This window comes from Dermacentor silvarum, chromosome 3 (genome assembly GCF_013339745.2).
Source record: "Dermacentor silvarum isolate Dsil-2018 chromosome 3, BIME_Dsil_1.4, whole genome shotgun sequence".
Lineage (NCBI taxonomy): Eukaryota > Metazoa > Arthropoda > Arachnida > Ixodida > Ixodidae > Dermacentor > Dermacentor silvarum.
In genome coordinates, this window is record NC_051156.1 from 77,648,308 (window position 1) to 77,669,866 (window position 21,559).

The 21,559-nt window shown below is 45.6% G+C and overlaps 1 protein-coding gene across 1 annotated transcript in view; it reads right to left on the reverse strand.

Moving 5' to 3' along the window:
• LOC119443879 (cathepsin D) overlaps window positions 1–21,559 on the reverse strand; it is a 31,542-nt gene that overhangs the window by 9,225 nt on the left and 758 nt on the right. Inside the window, exons 2-5 of the mRNA XM_037708487.2 lie at window positions 11,333–11,465; window positions 6,854–6,977; window positions 4,132–4,579; window positions 370–514 (exon numbers count right to left, since the gene is read on the reverse strand). Coding sequence (XP_037564415.1) covers window positions 370–514; window positions 4,132–4,579; window positions 6,854–6,977; window positions 11,333–11,465 — 850 coding nt within the window. The remainder of the gene's footprint in view (window positions 1–369; window positions 515–4,131; window positions 4,580–6,853; window positions 6,978–11,332; window positions 11,466–21,559) is intronic.

The following is a 21,559-nucleotide window of genomic DNA, read 5'->3' on the forward strand; positions in this document are numbered from 1 at the left end:
TAAAACTAGTGAATTAAGATTTTGGTATCTTTGTTTCAATCAGTTTAGTCTGGAGCTGTTATAATGAGAATTAGCGGTATTGCAACTTATAAGGTGCAGAATAAACTAAACATCAACACTATATGTGATTTCATACTTTAGCAAAATGACACTTGGCCCCCATGTGCCCATGATTTACTGTTGCAAATGGTAATTTTGATTTATTTATTAGAACGTGAACTATTTTAGTGCTCAATGCCACAGAGAGGGTGTTCAGTAGGCACAGCTTTGGACTGATCCATTGCCTTCCATAGCAGCAAGAAGTCTGCGATAAAAGCATTACTACTTCAACGCATTAGTATTTCAACTCAAATATAAGTAATAAGTCACCGTTCCACGCGAGACTTCCTTGGCTCTTATGCGCTTGTTGAGCTTATGTATGTCATCTGGTGGCCCGATGATTAAAGATGTTCCGCTGTCAGCGATGGCCTGGCAGCCTCCCTTGCAGACGGTGGTTTTACCGGATATCTTTATTCTAGTGAGAGAAAAGAGAAATAAGAATGAAAGGAACAATGAGATGCGCGATTGAGCTACGGGTGAACGACACCATTGTTATGAATGCGCTGGAAGTATTTTTTGTGTGTCTTATTGAATAAATTATGGGGTTTTACGTGCCAAAACCACGATTTGATTACAAGGCACGCCGATCCGCCGTGGTTGCTCTGTGGTTATGGTGTTGGGCTGCTGAGCACGAGGTCGCAGGATCGAATCCCGGCCACGGTGGCCGCATTTTGATGGGGCCGAAATGCAGAAAACACCCGTGTACTTAGAATTAGGTGCATGTTAAAGAACCCCAGGTGGTACAAATTAATCCGGAGTCCCCCAATACGGCGTGCCTCACAATGAGATGGTGGTTTGGGCAAGTAAAACCCCTAGGTTTCTTTAATTACGAGGCACGCCATAGTGGGAGATTCAGAATTAATTTTGACCATCAGGTGATCTTTAATGTGCCCCAGATGTTCAGTGTCTTACCATGACTCTCTGTAACTGTGATCATCTATCTGGTGGTGAACAATGAAAGACTCCGACAGGAACTAACATACCGAGAGGGCAACAACATGCCATACAAAAACGCCCTGACGATGACCAGGCTCCTTTTAGAAACATTGGTTGTAGCCTCAGCCTCATTTTTCGCCCACTGTCTATCACTGCAACCTTCACTATTCCTGTGAACGCTTTGGAATGTATAACTGACTGTGAAGGCTCGCAAATGTAATGTGCGAAATGCCCAAGAACCACGCATGCCACTGAGGCTTAGTCACTCATAAACATGAGTGGCAGTGCGATCCCTAATAAACTTTAATTGTCAAACGATTCGGCACTTTCTAATCCAACTCGCTCAAATAAAAGCCATCGGTTTCGCTCATATGGCTTTAGCGGTTTTACTGCGGAGTTGTTATACGCTAGTTTCCAGCGGATCGCTGCCTGCGTAGACCGAGCGCGTAGACCAAAAACTATCATCATCAGCAATGGCTCGAGCGTCGTCGTCTTCTTCCACAGCTGGCTGGTTGGCGCCCCTCGGCGCAACCACGCTCGTGCCACTGCTCGCGGGTTCGTCATCGTCATCTTCTTCCACAGTTGTCTCCGTTGTGCAAAAAACTTAAAATAGCCAACGGGTATTGTGCGGACCGAGGAAGAACAGCATGCTTATGAAGAACGACGGCGCGAGCATAAGCGGGTATGGGCGCGAAGGCGGCGGGAGGCTGATATTGACGGATCCATGTCGGTCAACTGTTCTAGTGCGTCGCGTATTCTTACACCGGAGGAAGAACAGCGTGCCCATGAAGAATGTACGTCGACAACAGAAAGCCACATGGGCACGCCGGCGGTGGAAGGACCGCACGGACGATGAGCGGGCCGCTAACGCCAAGCGTCTGCGTGTCGCGCGTCAGGACCTGGAATATCGCGAGGCGGAAAATCCTAGCCTTCGACGTGGACCCAATCCCGCCAACCTGGATCGCTTCTCGGACGCAATGGCTAGGTTTCAAAGGGAGTTTGTGAGGAACCAATTTGGCCTTGCGTGTGGTGTGTGTGACCGTTTGTGGTTTCCGGTTGATCTGAGCAGCGTTAGCGCCGTGCGAGACGTTGCTCAGCGTGAGCGTGCGTCGGTGGTGACACAGTGTGTGTGTCATCGGAGTGTTGTTGAGCAGGTGCGCCTATTCGGTACGTGTCGAGATGCATTGGTGAAGGGTAGGGTGCCTCGGTTTGCTGCAGTAGATGGTTACGTGTACCCGCGCGTACCTGGACGCCTCCACAAACTCAACGTCATGGAGGAACGGCTACTCTCGCCTTCCCTTCATCTGAATTCGGCCTTTGACGCACGGGAGTGGTCAGTTCAGCATCAAGAAACAGGTCATCAAAGTGCTCACTGACGTGCAGGACACCATGCAGTGTCTTCCCCGCCACAATGGTGACGATATAGCCATTGACGTGCATATCAAATGACGTTTGCTCTCTAAGCGGTATGTTTCTTTACTTAAATCAATATAGTTTATCACCATGTATACAGCTCCGCTGGTCATCCGCCTTTACAGAGTGGAAGATGGCACTAAATTTTTTTCAAAACGTTTGTTTCGGCAGTAAGTAAAATTGTGTGGTGGATATTAGAGGTGGCCCAATATCCATTTCCTCGACTACGAATACAATACGAATAGTAAGTATCCAATATCGAATCGAATATCGGATACGCATGCGCATATATTTGCAGCAGGAATATTGATTTCAGTATAATGTCTACTACGCGTGACAAATTAGTGCAACAAATACCGCTATCAGGGATAGAGGATCAGTTTTCAACACAAAATCACTAATTGTCATTTTAGATTCAAGAACGTTAGATTCGAGAACGTTAGAATTCAAGAACGTTAGAGCGAAGTTGCGAACAATCTCTACAAGAACGAACGGCAGTTGTGTGACAAACTTCCCAAAAAGCGCAAAATGCATGGTTGCCAAAAAATAATCCGGGATATTGGAACAACAAAAAAAAAAGGCTGCTGAAGGACTTGTGTGCCGTTGATACACATACAAAGGCACGTTGCAAGGAAATCATCCCAGGATTTGGCGTGAAAGACAAAACTGCTACATGACTAGTCTATCTAAATGACAAAATACACTAAGATCGCTAAATTACAGACTACAGCTAACAAGAATCGTAAGTTCTCATGTAGGCTTCCGCCGCCAAACCGAAAACAATACTTGCATTACCAGTTATGTTTCGGCATTGTTTTGAAAACTTTTGTGCTGATGTCAATTCTGAAAATTTCAAATGTTTTGTTTAGCAGGCGGAGAGCATTGCCCAGACTTTCACATTTCCTCTTAGCTAACAGTTCAATGAAATTGTGAAGGAGAAGTAAAAAAAAAAATCTGTGTCTTGTATGTGCTATACTAGATCATTTACTATTAAGCTGTAGAACTTTTACGAAAACATTTCGGGCGCCTCCGCGAGAAGCCGAACAAGCGAGGTGCCCGAGAAAGGCGCAAGTGCGTGTATGCTTCCTGTGACGCTGCCTTGTTGGCACTGCTGCAAGAATGGCTAGTCAAGTATCATTATGCTTTGCATCATTGGAGTACAAAGCGCACATACACTGACACAAAGTGGACCGTGTTTGACTCAGCGATCTTCAAACACTCCCGGAGTAAATGGTGATTGCCAATATATGCTGTCTTTACTAAATGAGTATGCATGTATGGCAAGCATAATCCATGCGTATTAAGTATATGGATGATGTTTTCTTTTGCCGTTTACTGGATGCAATAATTTTTGTCTTAATCCTAAATGCCTGAAATGACATTAAAAAAGAAGTGCGTAGTAGATACTCTGGGTTAGTTGCTCAGTCATGATATTGGTGAAGCAGCGCATTTGAAAGAAGCGCATTCATGTGTGTGTGTGTGTGTGTGTGTGTGTGTGTGTAAACTTCATTTAAAGAGGTCCGGAGGCTCGACTTAAGCCATTCATGTGTGCGTGAACGTATATCTTTCGAGTGCGCTGCTTCATCAATAAAAAGAAATAGAATGATATATCTAAACTTTGAAGGCAAACACGCGCGCCATGAGTCCCCTGCAGTGTCAAAACCAGCTATTATGAGTTCTCACCCATCCATCTTGAACTGCCAGTAGCCTTTCTTAGTCACCGGCAGGTAGGTGACGTCTCCCTTGTAGTGTGCCTTGTCGACGCCCCCGAAAAGCAATTCACCTCCGCTGGCGTCACGAAGGTTGCGATTCAGGTAGAAAGCAAACACGGGCTTCACGGCTACGCCCTGTGCTACCATGTTGTCGAAAACGGGCGTGACATGCTGAACGGCATCCTGAGGGTATCCCAGACCCAAGATGCCGTCAAACTTCCCATTAAAGAAGGCCTGCTCACGGCTGATTTCCTCGGTGACTTCGCCGAACATCTGGCGCTTGACGCGCGCCTCACCGATGCCGAGAGTGTCGATGCTCAGCTCGCCACTGACTGTACCGCTTCCGTACTCGATTGTGAAGTAGGCGCCGTTCTCGACGTACGTACTCGATCGGTTGCTGTAGTACTTGCGGTGCACACCTGAGTATAATAAGGCATACGAGACGGATAAATATAAGACCCACCGCAATATGAGTATGGATAGTGGTCAGCACTTTCACGAGCAGAATCATTGCCACGATCTTATAATCAGGGTTGGAGACATAGGGTTTCCGCTCGACAAAAATAATTGAGCTGCCGAATTTTATCCATCTTGACGTCGCATCGATGATGTGACAAGACTGCAGCAGCTGCCTAGTCACAGCAATGCAGCAGTACAGGCAGAGGTGACACTGTTTTACACAACTGCATATGGTCCTACGAAAAATTCCTAAATAAACTTACTTCGCATGTGGGGAAAATAACCAATGCATAAAGGAACGTCTAGTGGGCGACGGCACCCGTCGCCAATCCGGCACCGCTGAGTGCCACTTCCACAAGCAGGGCGACTCGGACAAGAATCATCGTGCAAGAAAGTTTTCTTCCTGTTATTTTTAAAATTATGGGGTTTTACGTGCCAAAACCACGATCTGATTATGAGGCACGCCGTAGTGGGGGACTCCGGAAATTTGGACCACCAGGGGTTCTTAACGTGCACCTAAATCTAAGTACACGGGTGTTTTCGCATTGCGCCCCCATCGAAATGCGGCCGCCGTGGCCGGGATTGGATCCTGCGATCTCGTGCTCAGCAGCCCAACACCATAGCCACTGAGCAACCGCGGTGGGTTTCTCCTTGTTCTGTCTGGAAGGGCAATATTGGAAGTTCGGCGAGTTGCTGTTGGTTCATTCTCGGAACAGGGCGAATAGGCGAGACTAGGCAGAGCTTTCTTTTTTTTCCTTTCTTATGCCCTGCTTTTTCGAGTCGTTCCGAGAATGGCAGGGTGCACACTTCGTTTACAGCGTAAGCTGTTATGGGCTCATTCCAATAGCCGTTTCGGTTCGCGATGATGCCACTGCCGGCGTTTGGCCGTAACCGCTATCGCCGCAAATGCGGAAAAAAAGTACCCGCGCTCCGCCGGGATCGAACCCAGGCCCGCTGCGTGGGAGTCGGATACATTACCACTGAGCCACGCAAGCGCTTGCGGTCACGCAGCAAGCGCTTGCCAAAACGCGCTCTCACGCAGCAGCAGCAGCAGAAATATTCCTTTTAAACGCACGGCGCGCTGGCGCAGAAGACCCAAGCCTCCGCCATTGTGGTGGCGCCATCTAGTTGAAGTGCTTGCAACCGCCGTGCGCGCAGGCGCAGACGACGAGATGCTATTCGGACGAGGCGCGCAATCAACACTATCCCGATGTCAGATCTGCGCCACGTATTCTGGGTACCCCTTCGGTACACGTTATGAGATCTCCTCGCAAGGTACGAACCGCTGCTGAAGAAGCGAATCGTAGAGCTACGAGCGCGGCTACAACCAGGCATCATTTGGCTCAGCAGACTGCTGTGCAGAGAGCATTACAAGCCACAACTCGCCGTCGACACCAGGCGGACAGTTCAGATCGTTCTCGTGAAAATCGAGGAGAAGACACTTCGCCGCGAAGACGCTGTTGTGCGTGGTGCCGAAATTGGAGCTACTCTTGCGCCGCTCAACCAGCTTACGCTGTGACTGTGCTGCGTGTGCCGCGCAGGCCTGTGACTTATTCTGATACTTGTGCTTCATCCAAAAATTAATAATAATTTGCAATGTCGAACCTCGTGGTATGCATTTCGGCGTCTGAGTAAGCAATCTTAACGAATATCAGGAGACTGCAAGTCATGCGGCTCTGTGTATTTCGACAGCAGCGGACCCCAAAGCGGACAACCTCATTTTGGTTGTTGTTACCCCAGACGTGGCTCATACGAACGAGAGCGATGGTTCCGGCAGGCGAATGCAACAGCCTGAAGCAACAACAAACACACAAATACAAAATTACGCGTAGGCCTGTGACTTTTTCTGATACTTGTGCCTCATCAAAAAATTAATAATAATTTGCAGTGTCGAACCTCGTGGTATGCATTTCGGCGTCTGAGTAAGCAATCTTAACGAATATCAGGAGACTGTAAGTCATGCGGCTCTTGTGTATTTGACAGCAGCGGACCCCAAAGCGGACAACCTCATTTTGGTTGTTGTGACCCCAGACGTGGCTCATACGAACGAGAGCGATGGTTCAGGCAGGCGAATGCAACAGCCTGAAGCAACAACACACACACAAATACAAAATTACGCGTCGACAAGAGCCATCAGACAATTGCTTGTGATATGATCAATTGGACGTTACGTGTAGCGGGCGTGAAGTTTCTGTGCCAACGACAAGTAAGAAGCAAACCGCTAATTCACTCACGACATGCGGGCGTGCTCGCTAGACACTTGCTGGAGGGCACCCAGAAATTTGAAGAGCCGGTGTCGAAGATGACTGAGAAAACTTGAGGAGGTGTGCCCAGCGTGATGTTCCCGTAATACTGCACCTGCACAGTTTGCATAGCAGCAAATGTTGCGCGTGTAGAATGAAAGGTTTCCTCCACAAATCCGAAAGCGCTAACCTATTCTTACGGGGCAAAGCGGAAACGCATTATGCAACCGAGTTTGAGCGTCATCAAGTCTCGGTGCAGATGCTAAATGTTTCGAATGTACAGCCTCCCGCATTTTTATCTATATCGCGCGAGAACACTATAATATGGTCGTTCGTCGTCCTGAATCGAACATAGACGTCTTGCACAGGAGAGTGCTTAGTGCACTTGAGACTACTTCTGCCGGTCTCGCTCATTATCGCCGCTTAAAGGCGCTAAAGTGACGCGTGATGGACGCTCGCGCGATATAGCTGTAAAAATGCGGGAGGCTGTACATACGAAGAGAAATGCAGAGCTGATATTTCACGTAGATAGAGTAGACAAACTACAGACAGCATACGTCGGTCTTCATGAGCGCAGACTAAATATTATAGTCATTATTATCCGTTGAAAATGTGCAACTGTAGAGCTGTATTGTTTTACAGAGGTCTAACTCTCAATAGGTACAATGGAAATCACTCACGCTTCCCAGACACAGAGGCACGGAGATAAATTCTGCCAGAACGATAGTCGATCAAGCGTACATCTGATTTACAAAATCTTGGGTGTAATCATTTATTAGTACGTTCACCAATAATGGCGATGCGACACCGTCTTAGGCGCATTTGGGCAAGGGAAGCGCGGCCATTTGGTGTTCGGACTTCAGCGAGATGTTGCAAGGGATGTTGAGATCTACTCAATGAATAATGTCAGAAAGCTAAAGCGCTAACATGGGCGCACCACGAAGAACATAAAAAAATGGTTATGCCTATACTCCAGCCGCTGAATTACCGTGCAAATTCTCGAAAGAAACGAGGACCTGTTTTCACGGAAAGGAAAAGTTGGCCCCTGCTCTCGATGGTAGCCTAGTGTCAAATCTACACAAAACGGCCGTCATCTGTGTCAGCCCCGCGCGAGATTTAGCATATTGACGGCAGCGAAAACCCTCGCTGATGCACTACGCGCGCATTGGCGATTTCTTGGCGAACATTTGCCACTTTGACAGTATATATCTATCTGTCTAATCTATCTATCTATATATATATATATCTATCTATCTATCTATCTATCTATCTGCCCCCCTACGTCTGGTGATCTCATGGCCGTTTCGTTAATTTGGTATGTACCAAAATTGGCATAGTATGGTAAGAGTGTATGACAAACATAAATGATAGGTCACGACATGAATGTCATGACATACGTGTAACGTAGGCCATGAAACAGCCGCCTACGTCTTGGTGCTCTCATGGTCGTTTCGCTAACTTGGTAGGCTCCTCCCGCATACTGCATCGCATAACATCGATTCCCAGAGGGCATGGGATCGGCCAGCTTTTCTTACGACATGTGCGGGATAGATGCGACCGTCGATGTTCCTCTATAAGTATGCGCCAGCTCTTAAGCACATCGGTATTTCGTCCAGAGATGTCGCGAATACGAATTTGTCAGTTTAGTGCTGAGGTTGCGGGGTATTATACGTGCCTAGGTTTATCATTAAAGACAATATGCACATCGGTAGTCCCGCAATACATTTTGCCATAGGCTACTATAAATTTCGATATGATACCTGCTGCCTTTATTTTTGTATGTGCGTTTGAAAGAGAGAAAGTCAATATAAAAAATATATTGAATTCACTGTGCTATGAAATCTTTCCTCATGGGTGCATTTGCGTATTTGCTTAATTTCGGATATCAAATTTACGTACTGCGTTGAAAGAACTTGTCGTGCGTAGATTTCTATTGAAGTACATTTTCTGTACCCCTGAGAAGCCAGTTCACAATCATCGTCCTTTAAAGCGTTTTGTTGCACCGTGTACTCCTGTGACATTCATTCGCGTGCAGGAGAATAGGCCTATATATGTGTTTACGACACGGAAAGCTTCCAAATAACCATTGACACTTTCCAGATTGACTGAATTGCTTGGCCTAGCTTTATTTTTAGATATCTGCGGTTTTTACGCATTAACATTGGCATAACAATTGTGTAGTGTTCCCTGCGCCACACGCTGATTTTCAGGCCAACACCTTGGCTTTATCAGGCCAAAAATATGTACATTTTGTTACATATTTATTTACAATATTATGTTACAAGAAACGAAACATGTTACAATTTATGTTACAAAAAAAACGAAACATTAAAACTTTTATGAGCATGGACACTCTCAAGTGCACCCAGCTACACGCAACACATATGTAAAATTAAAGCGCATGAAGAGTTGAAATGTAGAAACTGAAAAGGAAGAACATAATTTGTGGCCGTCCAAAGTCTCTACTACTCGTCACATGTCACACAAAAAGAGCAATTATGCGCTGACGCTAATCTACCCTCTGAACATGGATAAATCGCATGAGGAAGCTATCACATGTGTACGTCGCTCGAGAAGAACGGTTCGTTTTCGGGAAGTTACTGTAACGGTCGCACTGCTATCATCCGCGTGTGCTTTTCGTGAAGGGAAGTTCAGATGAATAACCAGGGTGGGCATTCTGTCATTGCGCACCTAGTGGACATGTTGATTTCGTCTGCTGCTGAAGTGTTGATTGGCTGGGGGCGCCTGCCTCCTTCTGATGTAAACGTCAGGCCAGCCAATCAGAACTGCGCCAGCAGAAGAAATGGACATGTCCACTAGGTAGACACTTACAGAATATCCCTCCTGCTTCTTCGTGGGTGAAACTGTCCCCGTCACAACTCATCGTCCGTCCGGCCACCTTAGAAATGAACAGGCATGGAGGGTAAGGCACTAGAAGAGTACGAAAATTTTAGGCAGCTTGAAGAGGAGGAGGTGTACCCAGAATCTTCCATCATTGGAACAACAGCCCCTGCTTTACTCATCGCAGTGGTTCAGTGGGCTATGGGGATCTCCTCTTGAATTTGCCAATTCCTGAATTGGAACTGGTGTTTAAAAACTCGATTGCTTCATGGCATATATGTACAGAACAACTGCGCGCTGTTCAAAAATTGCATGGCAAAACTTAGTCCTCCTCAGCTATGGTTAACATGTTCGCAGCCATTAGATTGCGATGGCTCTGGATCACTATTATTAGTACAGAAGGATCACAATTATTAGTACTATTATTATTACACTATTATTAGTACAGAAGGCTAAATGCATTTCTTGTGCAGTAATATGCGATATAACAATAAAGAGCTGAATCCGTTATAGACAATCAGTTTTGAACTGCTCATGGTCATGTTTGGAAAAGGCAAATCAGGTGCGTAGATCAGCTTTGAAGGTTATTCTATACTATTACTAATAAGCAATCGAAGCTGCACCTGTTAATAATAGTGCGTGTGTGTCTCCCTTGCCTTCTTGTCGTGTTTTTTGCGCTGTGCCCCTATAGAATCGTGACAGGCATTGCTAATATATTGAAAACAAGAGTACCACCAACATTTCATGGAGATGACTCACGAAGGCTTACTGTGCAATTATTCGCATTATCGGTGGTAAACAAAAAGGTGCAGTGACGCTGCATCGCAGTTTTACGTCATTCTTGTGCTTTATCACAATAACGATGATAACTTTATTTCTTTAATTGCGGCATAAGCCTTCTCATTAACATTTGCACAATCAGCCGCCTATGTGCACCAACGCGACTTGTTAATTGATTTCCGCATGCTGCTAGGGAGTACAAGCGGCTATGTGATTAAGGCCCATAAACATCGCTTCCTCCTTCTTAGAATCCGTATGCGGAATCTGTAGTTCATTCATCTTGTGAACATAGGAGAGAGGGGGAGAGAGAGAAGCCGTATGTGGAAGGTAGACAGGGTAACCGGAAAAGCGTCCGGATGGCTACTGCACACGGCCAAAGAGACAGAAGGTAATAGATGATAGAGAGATAGGCACAGAAAAGTAAACGGTGTTTTACGTGCCAGAACCACGATGTGGCTGGGACCCACGCAGTAGTGCGGGGCTCCAGATTAATTTTGACCACCAGGGTTCTTTAACGTGCAGCCAATGCGCGGTACATGGGCGTTTCGGCATTTCGCCCCCATCGAAGTGCTGCCGCCGCGGTAGGGATTCCGTCCCACGACCACGTACTTAGCAGCGCAACACCTTAGCGCTGCTAAGTAGGGCGAGTGAAGGGAGAAACAGCATGTTTCCTGAATACATGCACGCACAAATAAAATGCATTGTGGTAGAAGGCGACTGCCCGGGCCCGTAGAGAACAAAAATTGCAATGAGTGCCGTCGGAGTCTGCTGCAATCTTGAACGGGGGGTTGTGTGTTCTGAGAGTTTGACGGCCAGACAAAGGCAATTCCAATAACGTGCAATACTTACGTTGCGGTAATTCTTGAGCGGCTCCAGGATTGGTCCTTTGGCGTTACTCGAATACAGAGCCGGACGGATGTTGAATGGCCTGCCAAGCTGTCTGTAGTGCTCGTGAACGTTTTCGACTCTGTACAGTGGCACCCTAGGAAGCAGAACAGTAGGTTATAATGACTGAAAAGAATACGGAAATCTGACGGGCTCCAGCTTTTGCTAGTCACAACCATACGAAGTGACAGATAATGAAGCCAGAAAAAGCACAGGAGAACCTTTTTTTTTAAGTTACAGGTAAAGCGAAATTAAAGTGTACGTCATAACTTTCCTCAGGCGAAAGCCGAAGCCAAATCATCCGCATTACACGCGCGGTGCGTTACCAATAAAGCTGCCTCAGCAGCCCATTTCCTCGGTGTTTTTGCGCAATACTAGCCTTGGGTGTCCTTTTAACCTAGGGAGTCCGAAGTACGTGAGCTTAGGAGCAGGTAACTGGACAATGAGCGTATTGTTTAGGCCAAAGCCCTGGCCATATAGCGTAAAGCTATTTCATTCTGTTTTTATTCCGACTTCCTGACGTCAAATTTGCGTAACTACTGCCAGCGCAAGCATCGGGCGTTTCCCCTTGGCGTCATTTTAAAAGCCAATCCAGCGCTCTCCTCGTTTATATTAGATCACTTCCGCTTGCTTTCCCAGCGAATAGCATGACCTGCCTCTACAGGTTTTTCTTATCGAATTGGGTCACAAAAGATGAAGAGTGCGCAGAAGTGGAGAGGGTTTCGGTGGGTCCGAGCAAGCGCAGTAAAAGTAGATAACTGCGGGAAAAGGGTGGTGCCGGCGTTTGCGATTGGTCCGCTTACCCTGCCTTAGCTTGTCGTGGCGCTGGCACGCAGTGTAAAGTTGAGAATCTCGCTAAAACAGGCGCTCAGTGAAGAAAACGTTGGCAGAAAAATATCGCATATGTGCCGGAAGGACTCGGCAACGTTACAGTGCCACGGAAAATCTTTGTATTGTACAGAAATAAATGCATTCTGCACGTCAACTTGGAGTAGCCAGAGCAAGAACAATCGGCGGGCAGCAGTCATGCTCTGTTCCATTGGGAAAAGGGCACTCTCCAGCAATTCGCAAACATTACAATTTTGTTCGGCATAGTAATGCATTTTTTAAATGCAAAGGTCACTTTGACGTGGCGAGTTTTGATTTTGCGACGTCGCGGGGCAGACAGGCGAAGTGGACGCAGCCAAAAAATACGGTCAATAGCGGAAGGCAAGTGGCAAAAACGGCGCAGAATCGAAAAAAAAAGTTTGGCCTAGACATGCATAATCAGTGTGTTTACGTCATATCACATGACTAGGTTCGGCAGTTCTTGCCATGTCGCGTGACAGACAGGCGAAGTGGGTGCGGCCCGGTATGTTTTACCAATCGTGAAGAGCTAATATGGCAGAAATGGAATGGCAAACATATTGGAATAGCTTAACACCCCGCATAACACCCCGCATGTGCAACAAGAAACCTACTGTAGCTTCAGTGCTGTGTGGTACGCACCGCTCGTAATTATGAAACAATTGCTTTTGGGATTACCTCCATCGGTACAACACCCCTTCCCTAGTTTCACAGCAAATACGGCTAAAAAGCTCAGTTGGGTTAGCGGTGTGCGTTCGCCCTTTACGTTGCGGCTTAGTAAAACGTTTTCGTGAGTGAGTTGGATCATAAAGAAGTAAACATTTTGCGCAAGAAAGACGATGACAGAGAACATATTGGACCAGAAAGGCGCTTGAATAAGGTCATGTGTTACAATATAAAGTGCGTCATTTTTTAATAAAACATTCTTGGAAGTTAGCTCCTGTTTTTTGTGCACTGTCTCTTGTCCTCATCTGGTCCCGTTAAATATTTAGTTTATATTTAAGCTCCACCGTTACCGTTGTGTAATCATCGTCAAACCACCTCCTCATCCAGAGCATCATTCTCCCATAAAGCGAAGACGAAAAATTCTGGCAAAACCCATGCCACTGTGGCTGTTGACGTTAGTGCGATCAGCATTGAAGCAATGTAGCGAGACACTGTACTTCTGACGAAACCTTTATTTACAATCTGTAGTGGTCATTCTGTGATTTGCATTGCTTCGCGTTCGTGTAATCCACGCTATGTGGTAACCAGTGTTAAGCGAATCACTCTTTGATGTTTCCGCAAGTGTTAAATGTAAATGTTAAGCAAAATGAAACCGATTAAATGCTAGTGACGGAAATGTTTGTTCAATATAACCTAATCACAATGCATTTTCACGGAATTCTCTGTAGTCCATTTCTTGAAGTTTGGTCGATTTCATTACTTCTCTGTAGCTTTACGCTCCTCGATCAATGCACGCTCACGTCACAGTTCAATTACTTTCACGCACTCGGCTACTTCGTGCGCATTGCGCACGACGTCACCGAACAACAGCCTCTTACTCCACGCATGAAATGTCTCACCTTCTTGCGACATGTTGCGGTCAGCTTGCCGAAAAATACGTTTTATGTCCTCAACTTATGCTCCAACACTCTCGTTCGGTATCTGTGTACTAGACGTTAGGCTGATGCTCAGTGATCAGAACTTACATAAATCTCAAAAATCCAGAGTCGGAACCGGTATCGGAAAGGCCGTGTGCCGTCTTCGCGGCATAACTATACAATTTCTTGTTTGTCGGTGTCTCCCTGATAATTTAATGCGCCAACGCTTTCGAAGTGAGTTTGCGAACCGATCCGCCATATCATAGAACACACCTCCGAGGAAGGTTTTCGGTGCTCGTAAGTTGTGCAAGGTAGAGGGGATAGGCGATGCACATGCAGGGATGAAGTTTGCTAGCTGGTTTTTTTTGTCGGGAAGCCGTCCCAGTTTAGGCTCGACTCCCCAGATTATTCTTCTGGCAAGAACAGGCTTACGCACCAAACCCTTCGTACTTGGGAGGGTTAGTGCACAGGTCTGACCAGCACCTCCGCCAGTTATGTGGCACACCAGGTTAAATCAACAACGTTTATATTCGCAAAAATACGCGCAGTGAACAACTGGCCTCGAGCTAGGGCGTGGCCCTACGCTCTGTCCATCGCATTTTCTGAGTTCACCAGAACGCCATCTGACAAACCTCCAAAGGCGCAAGACATAATGATGCGCGCAAGAAAATCTGCAGGAAATTGGCAATTAGGCTGGCATGCAGCATCTGCAGTGTACAGATTTGCGGGTCTAGTGAGAGTGGAACTGAGGTCGTGTAAAGCAAGGCATCACGCGGCCAAAGGATGTGCGATGGTCAATCGGAGAACATTTCAGCGATCGGCGCTTTGCGAATGACTTTGCCAAGCTCAGCAACGCTGTATACAACTTCGGAGAAATCATCGAGCCCTGCAAGCACACAAGTGTTCAGAATATAGCCTTGAGCATTAATATCCGATGGACTGTGGGAAACCTTATCAGTCTGCAAGGGAAGGATATCTTGTGTTAGACGGCGAATGGTTATAGTTGACACATGGGGTTGGAAGTGAAGCTGAGTATGTGGTGTATAGCGTGGGGGAGAGAAGAGAAGTAGATAAACGGTGCGTTATTAGACTTACAGAATTGGGGCCAAGGTAACCTTATCGCAGAGTCCTGGGTGCCCTGCTACGTAACCTCCCTGTTAGTTCCTATATAAGTCATATAGGAAGAAACAGGATTATGGAACAGGGCATTCGGGGTTTTTTGATAGGGAAGTGGTGGCGTGGAGCAAAGGTAGAACACCCGACCTCAAATCTGAAGGTCGCAAGTTCGAATCCTGCTCCAGTACACTACATTTTCAGGCATGGGGTGGTGCCTGACACCAGCAAAAAATATATTGCCGAGAGCTAGTGGGGCTATACTAGTTCAGGTGAAACAAAACTAGGCAGGCCCACTAAGCTTCATCAAAGTCACTCCCTCACGAGAACAGGAATTGACCTCCTGGTTCAGCATTCGGCCACTGCCTCCCTCATGACTCCGACAATTAACCCATGGCCCCCAGTCCCCAGTGGCTGCGGAGCACCTGACCAAGGCGGTGGTCAGACCTGCGACGTGGCAGAGGGTGCTAAGAATCTCTAGGTCCGGACAGGCCACCAATGGAAACTGAACCTGGCAACGTTCAACACGCGCACCCTGTCGAGTGAGGCTAGCTTAGCAGGACTGTTTAGGAATTATCAGGCATTGCCTGGGATATTATTGGCCTTAGTGAGGTTAGAAGAACTGGTGCTGCTTACACAGTGCTAACGGCCACGTCCTCTGCTACAGAGGTCTTGCAGAGAAGAGATAATCCGGGGTAGGATTTCTAGTCCATAACAACATAGGGGGCAACATTGATGAGCTTTACAGCATTAGTGTGAGGGTAGCAGTCGTCGTAAAAAAGCTGAATTGGAGGTACAAAATGAAGGTAGTACAAGCCTACGCCCCAACCTCTATTCACGATGATGAAGAAATTGAACAGTTTTGTGAAGATGTCGAATGAGCAATGCGAAAGGTGCAAACTCAGTATACTGTAGTCATGGGCGACTTCAATGCAAAAGTGGGGCAAAAGCAGCTTGGCGAGCAAGCAATTGGCAACTACGGCATCGATTCTAGGAATGCAAGAGGAGAGATGTGGTAGAATTCGCGGAAAGGAATAGGCTCCGAATAATGAATACATTCTTCAGGAAGCGCAGCAACGGGAAGTTAACCTGGAAAAGCCCTAATGGAGAAACAAGGAGTGAAATAGACTTCATACTCTCTGCCGATCCAAGCATAGTGCAGAATGTACAAGTGTTAGGTAAGGTAAAGTGCAGTGACCATAGGTTAGTGAGGTCTAGGATTTCTCTCAATTTGAAGAAAGAAACAATAAAATTAGTCAAGAAGAAACAGGCTAACATAGACGCAGTAAGGGTAAAAGCAGACCAATTCATGCTGGTGCTCGCAAATAAATATGAGCTTTAGAAGAGGAAGATGAAGATAACAAAGATGTAATGAATGAAACCGTAACTAGGCTGATCTCAGAAGCAACAATTTGAAGTGGGAGGTAAGGCACCAATGCAACCAGTAGGGAAGTTCTCCCAAGGAACAAAGGACCTAATAAAGAAACAACAAAACATGAAAGTGTCCAACTCAAGAGATCAGATAGAATTCGCTGAACTGTCAAAACTGATCAACAAGAAGAAAGTAAGGGATATTCGAAATTATAACGTGGGAAAGATTGAGGAAGCCGTAAAATATGGACGCAGCATGAAATCAGTAAAGAGAAAGCTTGGCATAAGACAAGGCAAGATGTATGCACTGAAAGATAAGCATGGTAATATCGTCAGCAATTTCGATGACAGTAAACGCAGCGGAAGAATTGTACACTGACTTGTACAGTTCCCAAAACAGAAAGCTACTTTCATTCGAAGTAGCGATGAACCGGATACAGAGGATCTTTCTATAACTAGCGATGAAGTTAGAAGGGCCTTGAAATACATGACCAGGGGAAAAGCGGCTGGAGAAGATGGAATAACAGTAGATTTATTCAAAGATGGAGGAGATATCATGCTTGAAAAGCTTGCGGCCCTTTATACGCAATGCGTCACAACTTCAAGTGTACCAGAGAGCTGGAAGAAAGCCAACATTATACTAATCCATAAGAAGGGAGACTTTAAAGAATTGAAGAATTATAGACCCATTAGCTTGTTTTCAGTATTGTATAAAATATTCACCAAGATAATTTCCAATAGAATCAGGGCAACACTTGACTTCAGCCAAACAAGAGAACAGGCTGGCTTCGGGAAGGAATATTCTACGATGGATCATATGCATGTCATCAATCAGGTAATCGAGAAATCTGCGGAGTACAATCAACCTGTCTATATGGCTTTCATAGATTATGAAAAGGCATTTGATTCAGTAGAGATACCAGCAGTCATAGAGGCTTTGCGTAATCAAGGAGTACAGGAGGCATACGTGAATATCTTAGCAAATATCTACGAGTATTTCACAGCTACCTTGGTTCTCCACAAGAAAAGTAGAAACTTACCTATCAGGAAAGGGGTCAGGCAAGGAGACACAATCTCTCTAGTGCTATTCCCTGCATGCTTAGAAGAAGTATTCAAGCTCTTAGACTGGGAAGGCTTAGGAGTGAGGATCAACGGCGAATATCTCAGCAACCTTCGGTTTGCAGATGACTTAGTCCTATTCAGCAACAATGGAGACGAACTACAACATATGATTGAGGACCTTAATCGAGAAAGTGTAACAATTGGGTTGAAGAATATGCAGAAGACAAAGATAATGTTCAATAGCCTGGCAATGGAACAAGAATTCAGGATCGCCAGTCAGCCTCTAGAGTCTGTAAAGGAGTATGTTTATCTAGGTCAATTACTCACAGGGAACCCTGATCATGAGAAAGAAATTTACAGAAGAATAAAATTTGTTTGGAGTGCATACGGCAGGCATTGCCAAATCCTGACTGGGAGCTTACCACTGTCGTTGAAACTAAATGTGTACAATCATTGCATTCTTCCGGTGCTAACATATGGCGCAGAAACTTGGAGGTCAACAAAGAAGCTCGACAACAAGTTAGGGACCGCACAAGGAGCAATGGAACGAAAAATCTTAGGAGTAACGTTAAGAGACAGGAAGAGAGCGATGTGGATCAGAGAACAAACGGGGATAGCCTATATTCTAGTTGACATTAAGCGGAAGAAATGGAGCTGGGCAGGCCATGTAATGCGTTCGATGGATAAACGGTGGACCATTAGGGTTACAGAATGGATACCAAGAGAAGGAAAGCGCAGCCGATGACGGCAGAAAACCAGGTGGGATGATGAAATTAGGAAATACGCAGCCACAAGTTGGAATACGCTAGCGCAAAACAGGGGTAGTTGGAGATCGCAGGCAGAGGCCTTCATCCTGCAGTGGACATAAAATATAGGCTGATGATGATGATGATGTAGATGATGATGATGATTATCATGATCATGATAGGGAAGGGAAACGCCTTCGTACATGCCAGATGATCAAGTGATATGACCAGGTTAGGAAATTTGCAGGCACAGGATAAATTTGGGTGACGCAAAGCAGGGGTAATTGGAGAACGCTGGCAAAAGCGTTCATCCTGCAGTAAGTATAACATAGAGCCATAAATCTCAAGGTGGAGCCACGCAACCCCACCTAACGATAGTTTCGCAGTGGCTGTTCTCTTGTTTTTGTCTCGCCGTGGTAGCTCATTGACTATATGGCGTATCCCTTGCTTAGCACGAGGTGTCCAGGTCCTAATCCAGGAACCAATCCCGACTGCTACGGTCGCATTCAGATGGCGGCGGAATGCAAAATATGCTCGTGTGCCGTTATTTGGGTGCCGGTCTAGGATTCCTAGGTCATCCAAATTATTCCAGATTCACCATTAAGGCGTGACTCATAATCGACCGTAGTTTTGGTGAGTGAAATCCCAGAATGTAATTTATAAATTTTCATTGCTTTATTTTCGAGCTTCATCTGTTATCTTGTTCTTTCCTACCCTTTTTTCTGCCTATCTTGCATTTTTAACAGCGGTGCTGTTTAGCCGGCCGTTAGTTGGTCAATCGAGGACAAAAAATATGGCCGATCCTGGCAGTAGTGCAGAAAGGGTCCAAGCGAAATGGCCCGTACCCCTGTGAACTAGCGAAGCTGAGCCCGGCTAAGTCTAGCTAAGCATGGTTGCGACTACTTAAGCTTAGTCAGTCGTCGATAGCCAATCAATATGCAATCAAAAGCTAAACGATAATGGATCAATAATCATCAAATTCCAGCAAATGCTGGCGATGACTTCGTAGCGCTTAGCCTGGCCGAAATACGTGGCAATAAGCCTTGCGATAGGCAATCAATAGCTAATAGATAATCGAGAAATAATCAATAAATTGTGTAAAATGCTGAGGTTGACTTTGTAGTGCTTAGCATAGCCCAAATACGTGGCCAATACCTTGCGATAGCCAATCGATAGCCAATCAATGGCTAATCTACAAATAATCAATAAATTCCGGAAAATGCTGGGGTTGAATTGGCAGTGCTTAGCCTAGCCCAAATATGTGGGCAATACCTTGCGATAGCTAATAGACAGCCAATCAATAGCTAATCGATAATCGATCAATAATCTGTAAATTCCGGAAAATGCGGGGATGACTTGGTAGTGCTTAGCTTAGCCCAAAAGCCAGGACTAGCTAGGTGCCCATCAGCCCTGCTTTCTCTTTAACATTGCGCCTCCAGTGCAAGCTACGCAAATTTTTTAAATATTTTTACCGTCCTTCCTCCTAGTCCACAGGCGTTGCACCCCTTTCGGTAACCAGCCTGAAATAGGCATTTTTATTATTTTGTTTATACAAATTCAACGTAGGGAAATGCAATGGCGTGATTATGGAAGACTCGTGCTTATCGCATCTGCCTGGTCCGCACACTCTCTTCACCACAGCATCTTTAAAAAATGAGCATGTACATCACCCTTTATGTGTCACAGTACTTATTCGCATGTTGTTGGCGGCGCCAAGCGAGTACCATGCCTTTTCACGCTTGCAATTGTGCTGTTAGTGTCGCCTAAGTTGGGAGCGAATTGCAGCGTCTCATTGCTAAGGAGTGTTGTTTTCAATTGAAAAATGGCATTCATAGCCGGGTAGTATTGCAGGCTTACGAACAAATCTTTCTGTATGCTGCTCGTGCTCAAGATGCGACAGGAATTAAGCTTCTCGTGCCCCTAACTAGTCAGGAATGGTTGCCGCAAATCAACCTGTGAGCTCGGTGTCTTGCTCGAATGTCATCGACTCAAATGTTACGAAAAGTTGGTCCACTTGTCCCGTACAGATTGCTTTTGGAAGCATCTGTGCACACTTCCAACTACCCGGCGCACATTTTCTGTTGGGACAGGGGTAGGGCACGGGGTTATGGTTTGCTTCAGTGCTGTCAGCGCCACTTGACAAAAATATTTGTATTGATATGATTTCTGCGCTTACGGATAGGTTTAGCTGGATTGAGATGAAAATCTTAGCAACTACAGCCTTGCTGGCTGGCTATTAAACTATAAGCTCCTTGAAAAACTAAATAATTATAGGATAGGATGACATGACCCAATTTCAGCAATTAGGCAGGTGTTGCAAGCGGTTGTACATATATAAATAAAAGGAATTAAGGAAATCGAACGTACATTTTAGAATCTTGTCTTGCGAAGATTTCTTGAAGCGGTTAATTAGATGCTATAAAATTGTAAGTTTCATTCGTGCGTCTTTGGCACCATGGAACGCGCGCACGCGTCAGCTCTCGCCGCAGTCGTGCTACGCAATGTGGACACTCTTACGTTGGCTAGTATGTCTTCAATTATACTCGTTTATTTCAAACGTACCGTTCATTTCTGGGCCAAATCCGGTTGTGGATATTATCCATAGTGTGGAAATCATATTCACCATCAACGCGGGATGGTCATCTCAAAGAGCTTTTTGGCTTTGGCAAGATAGAAGTCGACTTATACTGTGCGACCCGAAAGGTTGAGCTGCGAATAAACTTTTTTCGAACCTCCATAGCTTTATCGTGTGCAAATGTTGCGTATGCTTTCCTATTGCGTATCAACACTAAATCAGTTATGTGTTGTTATGTGTGAGGCAATACAGAAAAGAACATTGATTCTGGCCTAATCGCTAGAGCTTCGGGTTGTTTCAACTACGCGAATGCGTTGCCGAATACCAAGGCTTAATTTCTATTCACACAGGTCTGGTTTGGCACAGTCCCCTCAATGTTTATATTGCTATAAACCCGAAACTATGGATCATTTTTATAGAGTGTCGTACGCTCACCGTGCAAATAAAACGACTTCTAGAAGTCGTTTTATTTGCCAGCTTGGATTAGCGATTATGCTACCTATCATTCTGTTTCTGGAGACGTCGACACTAGGACACTGCAATAGGAGCGTATGTAATGACATATTTAATTTTCTAACGAAAACAAGGAGACTGGCATGCTAATTTCATTGTTTTACTTTCCACAACAAGAAAACAAAAATATTAACTTCAAATTTTAGGATAATATAGCGTGAACATTGATATTAACGATTAGAACCCATTTATTATCTCATTCTTAAATAATAAAATCCTATTTAAGTATTATCCCTATTTCTAGACACTCCCGCCCGATTCATAGCCTATCCCCCGTAGTGGGTTGTGATATATGTATAGGCACCAAACCAAACCAAGCTTCGGACTGCTCTGCTTGGGCACCGAGGTTCGATCCCTATATTGGGCACGTAATTAACTTTTT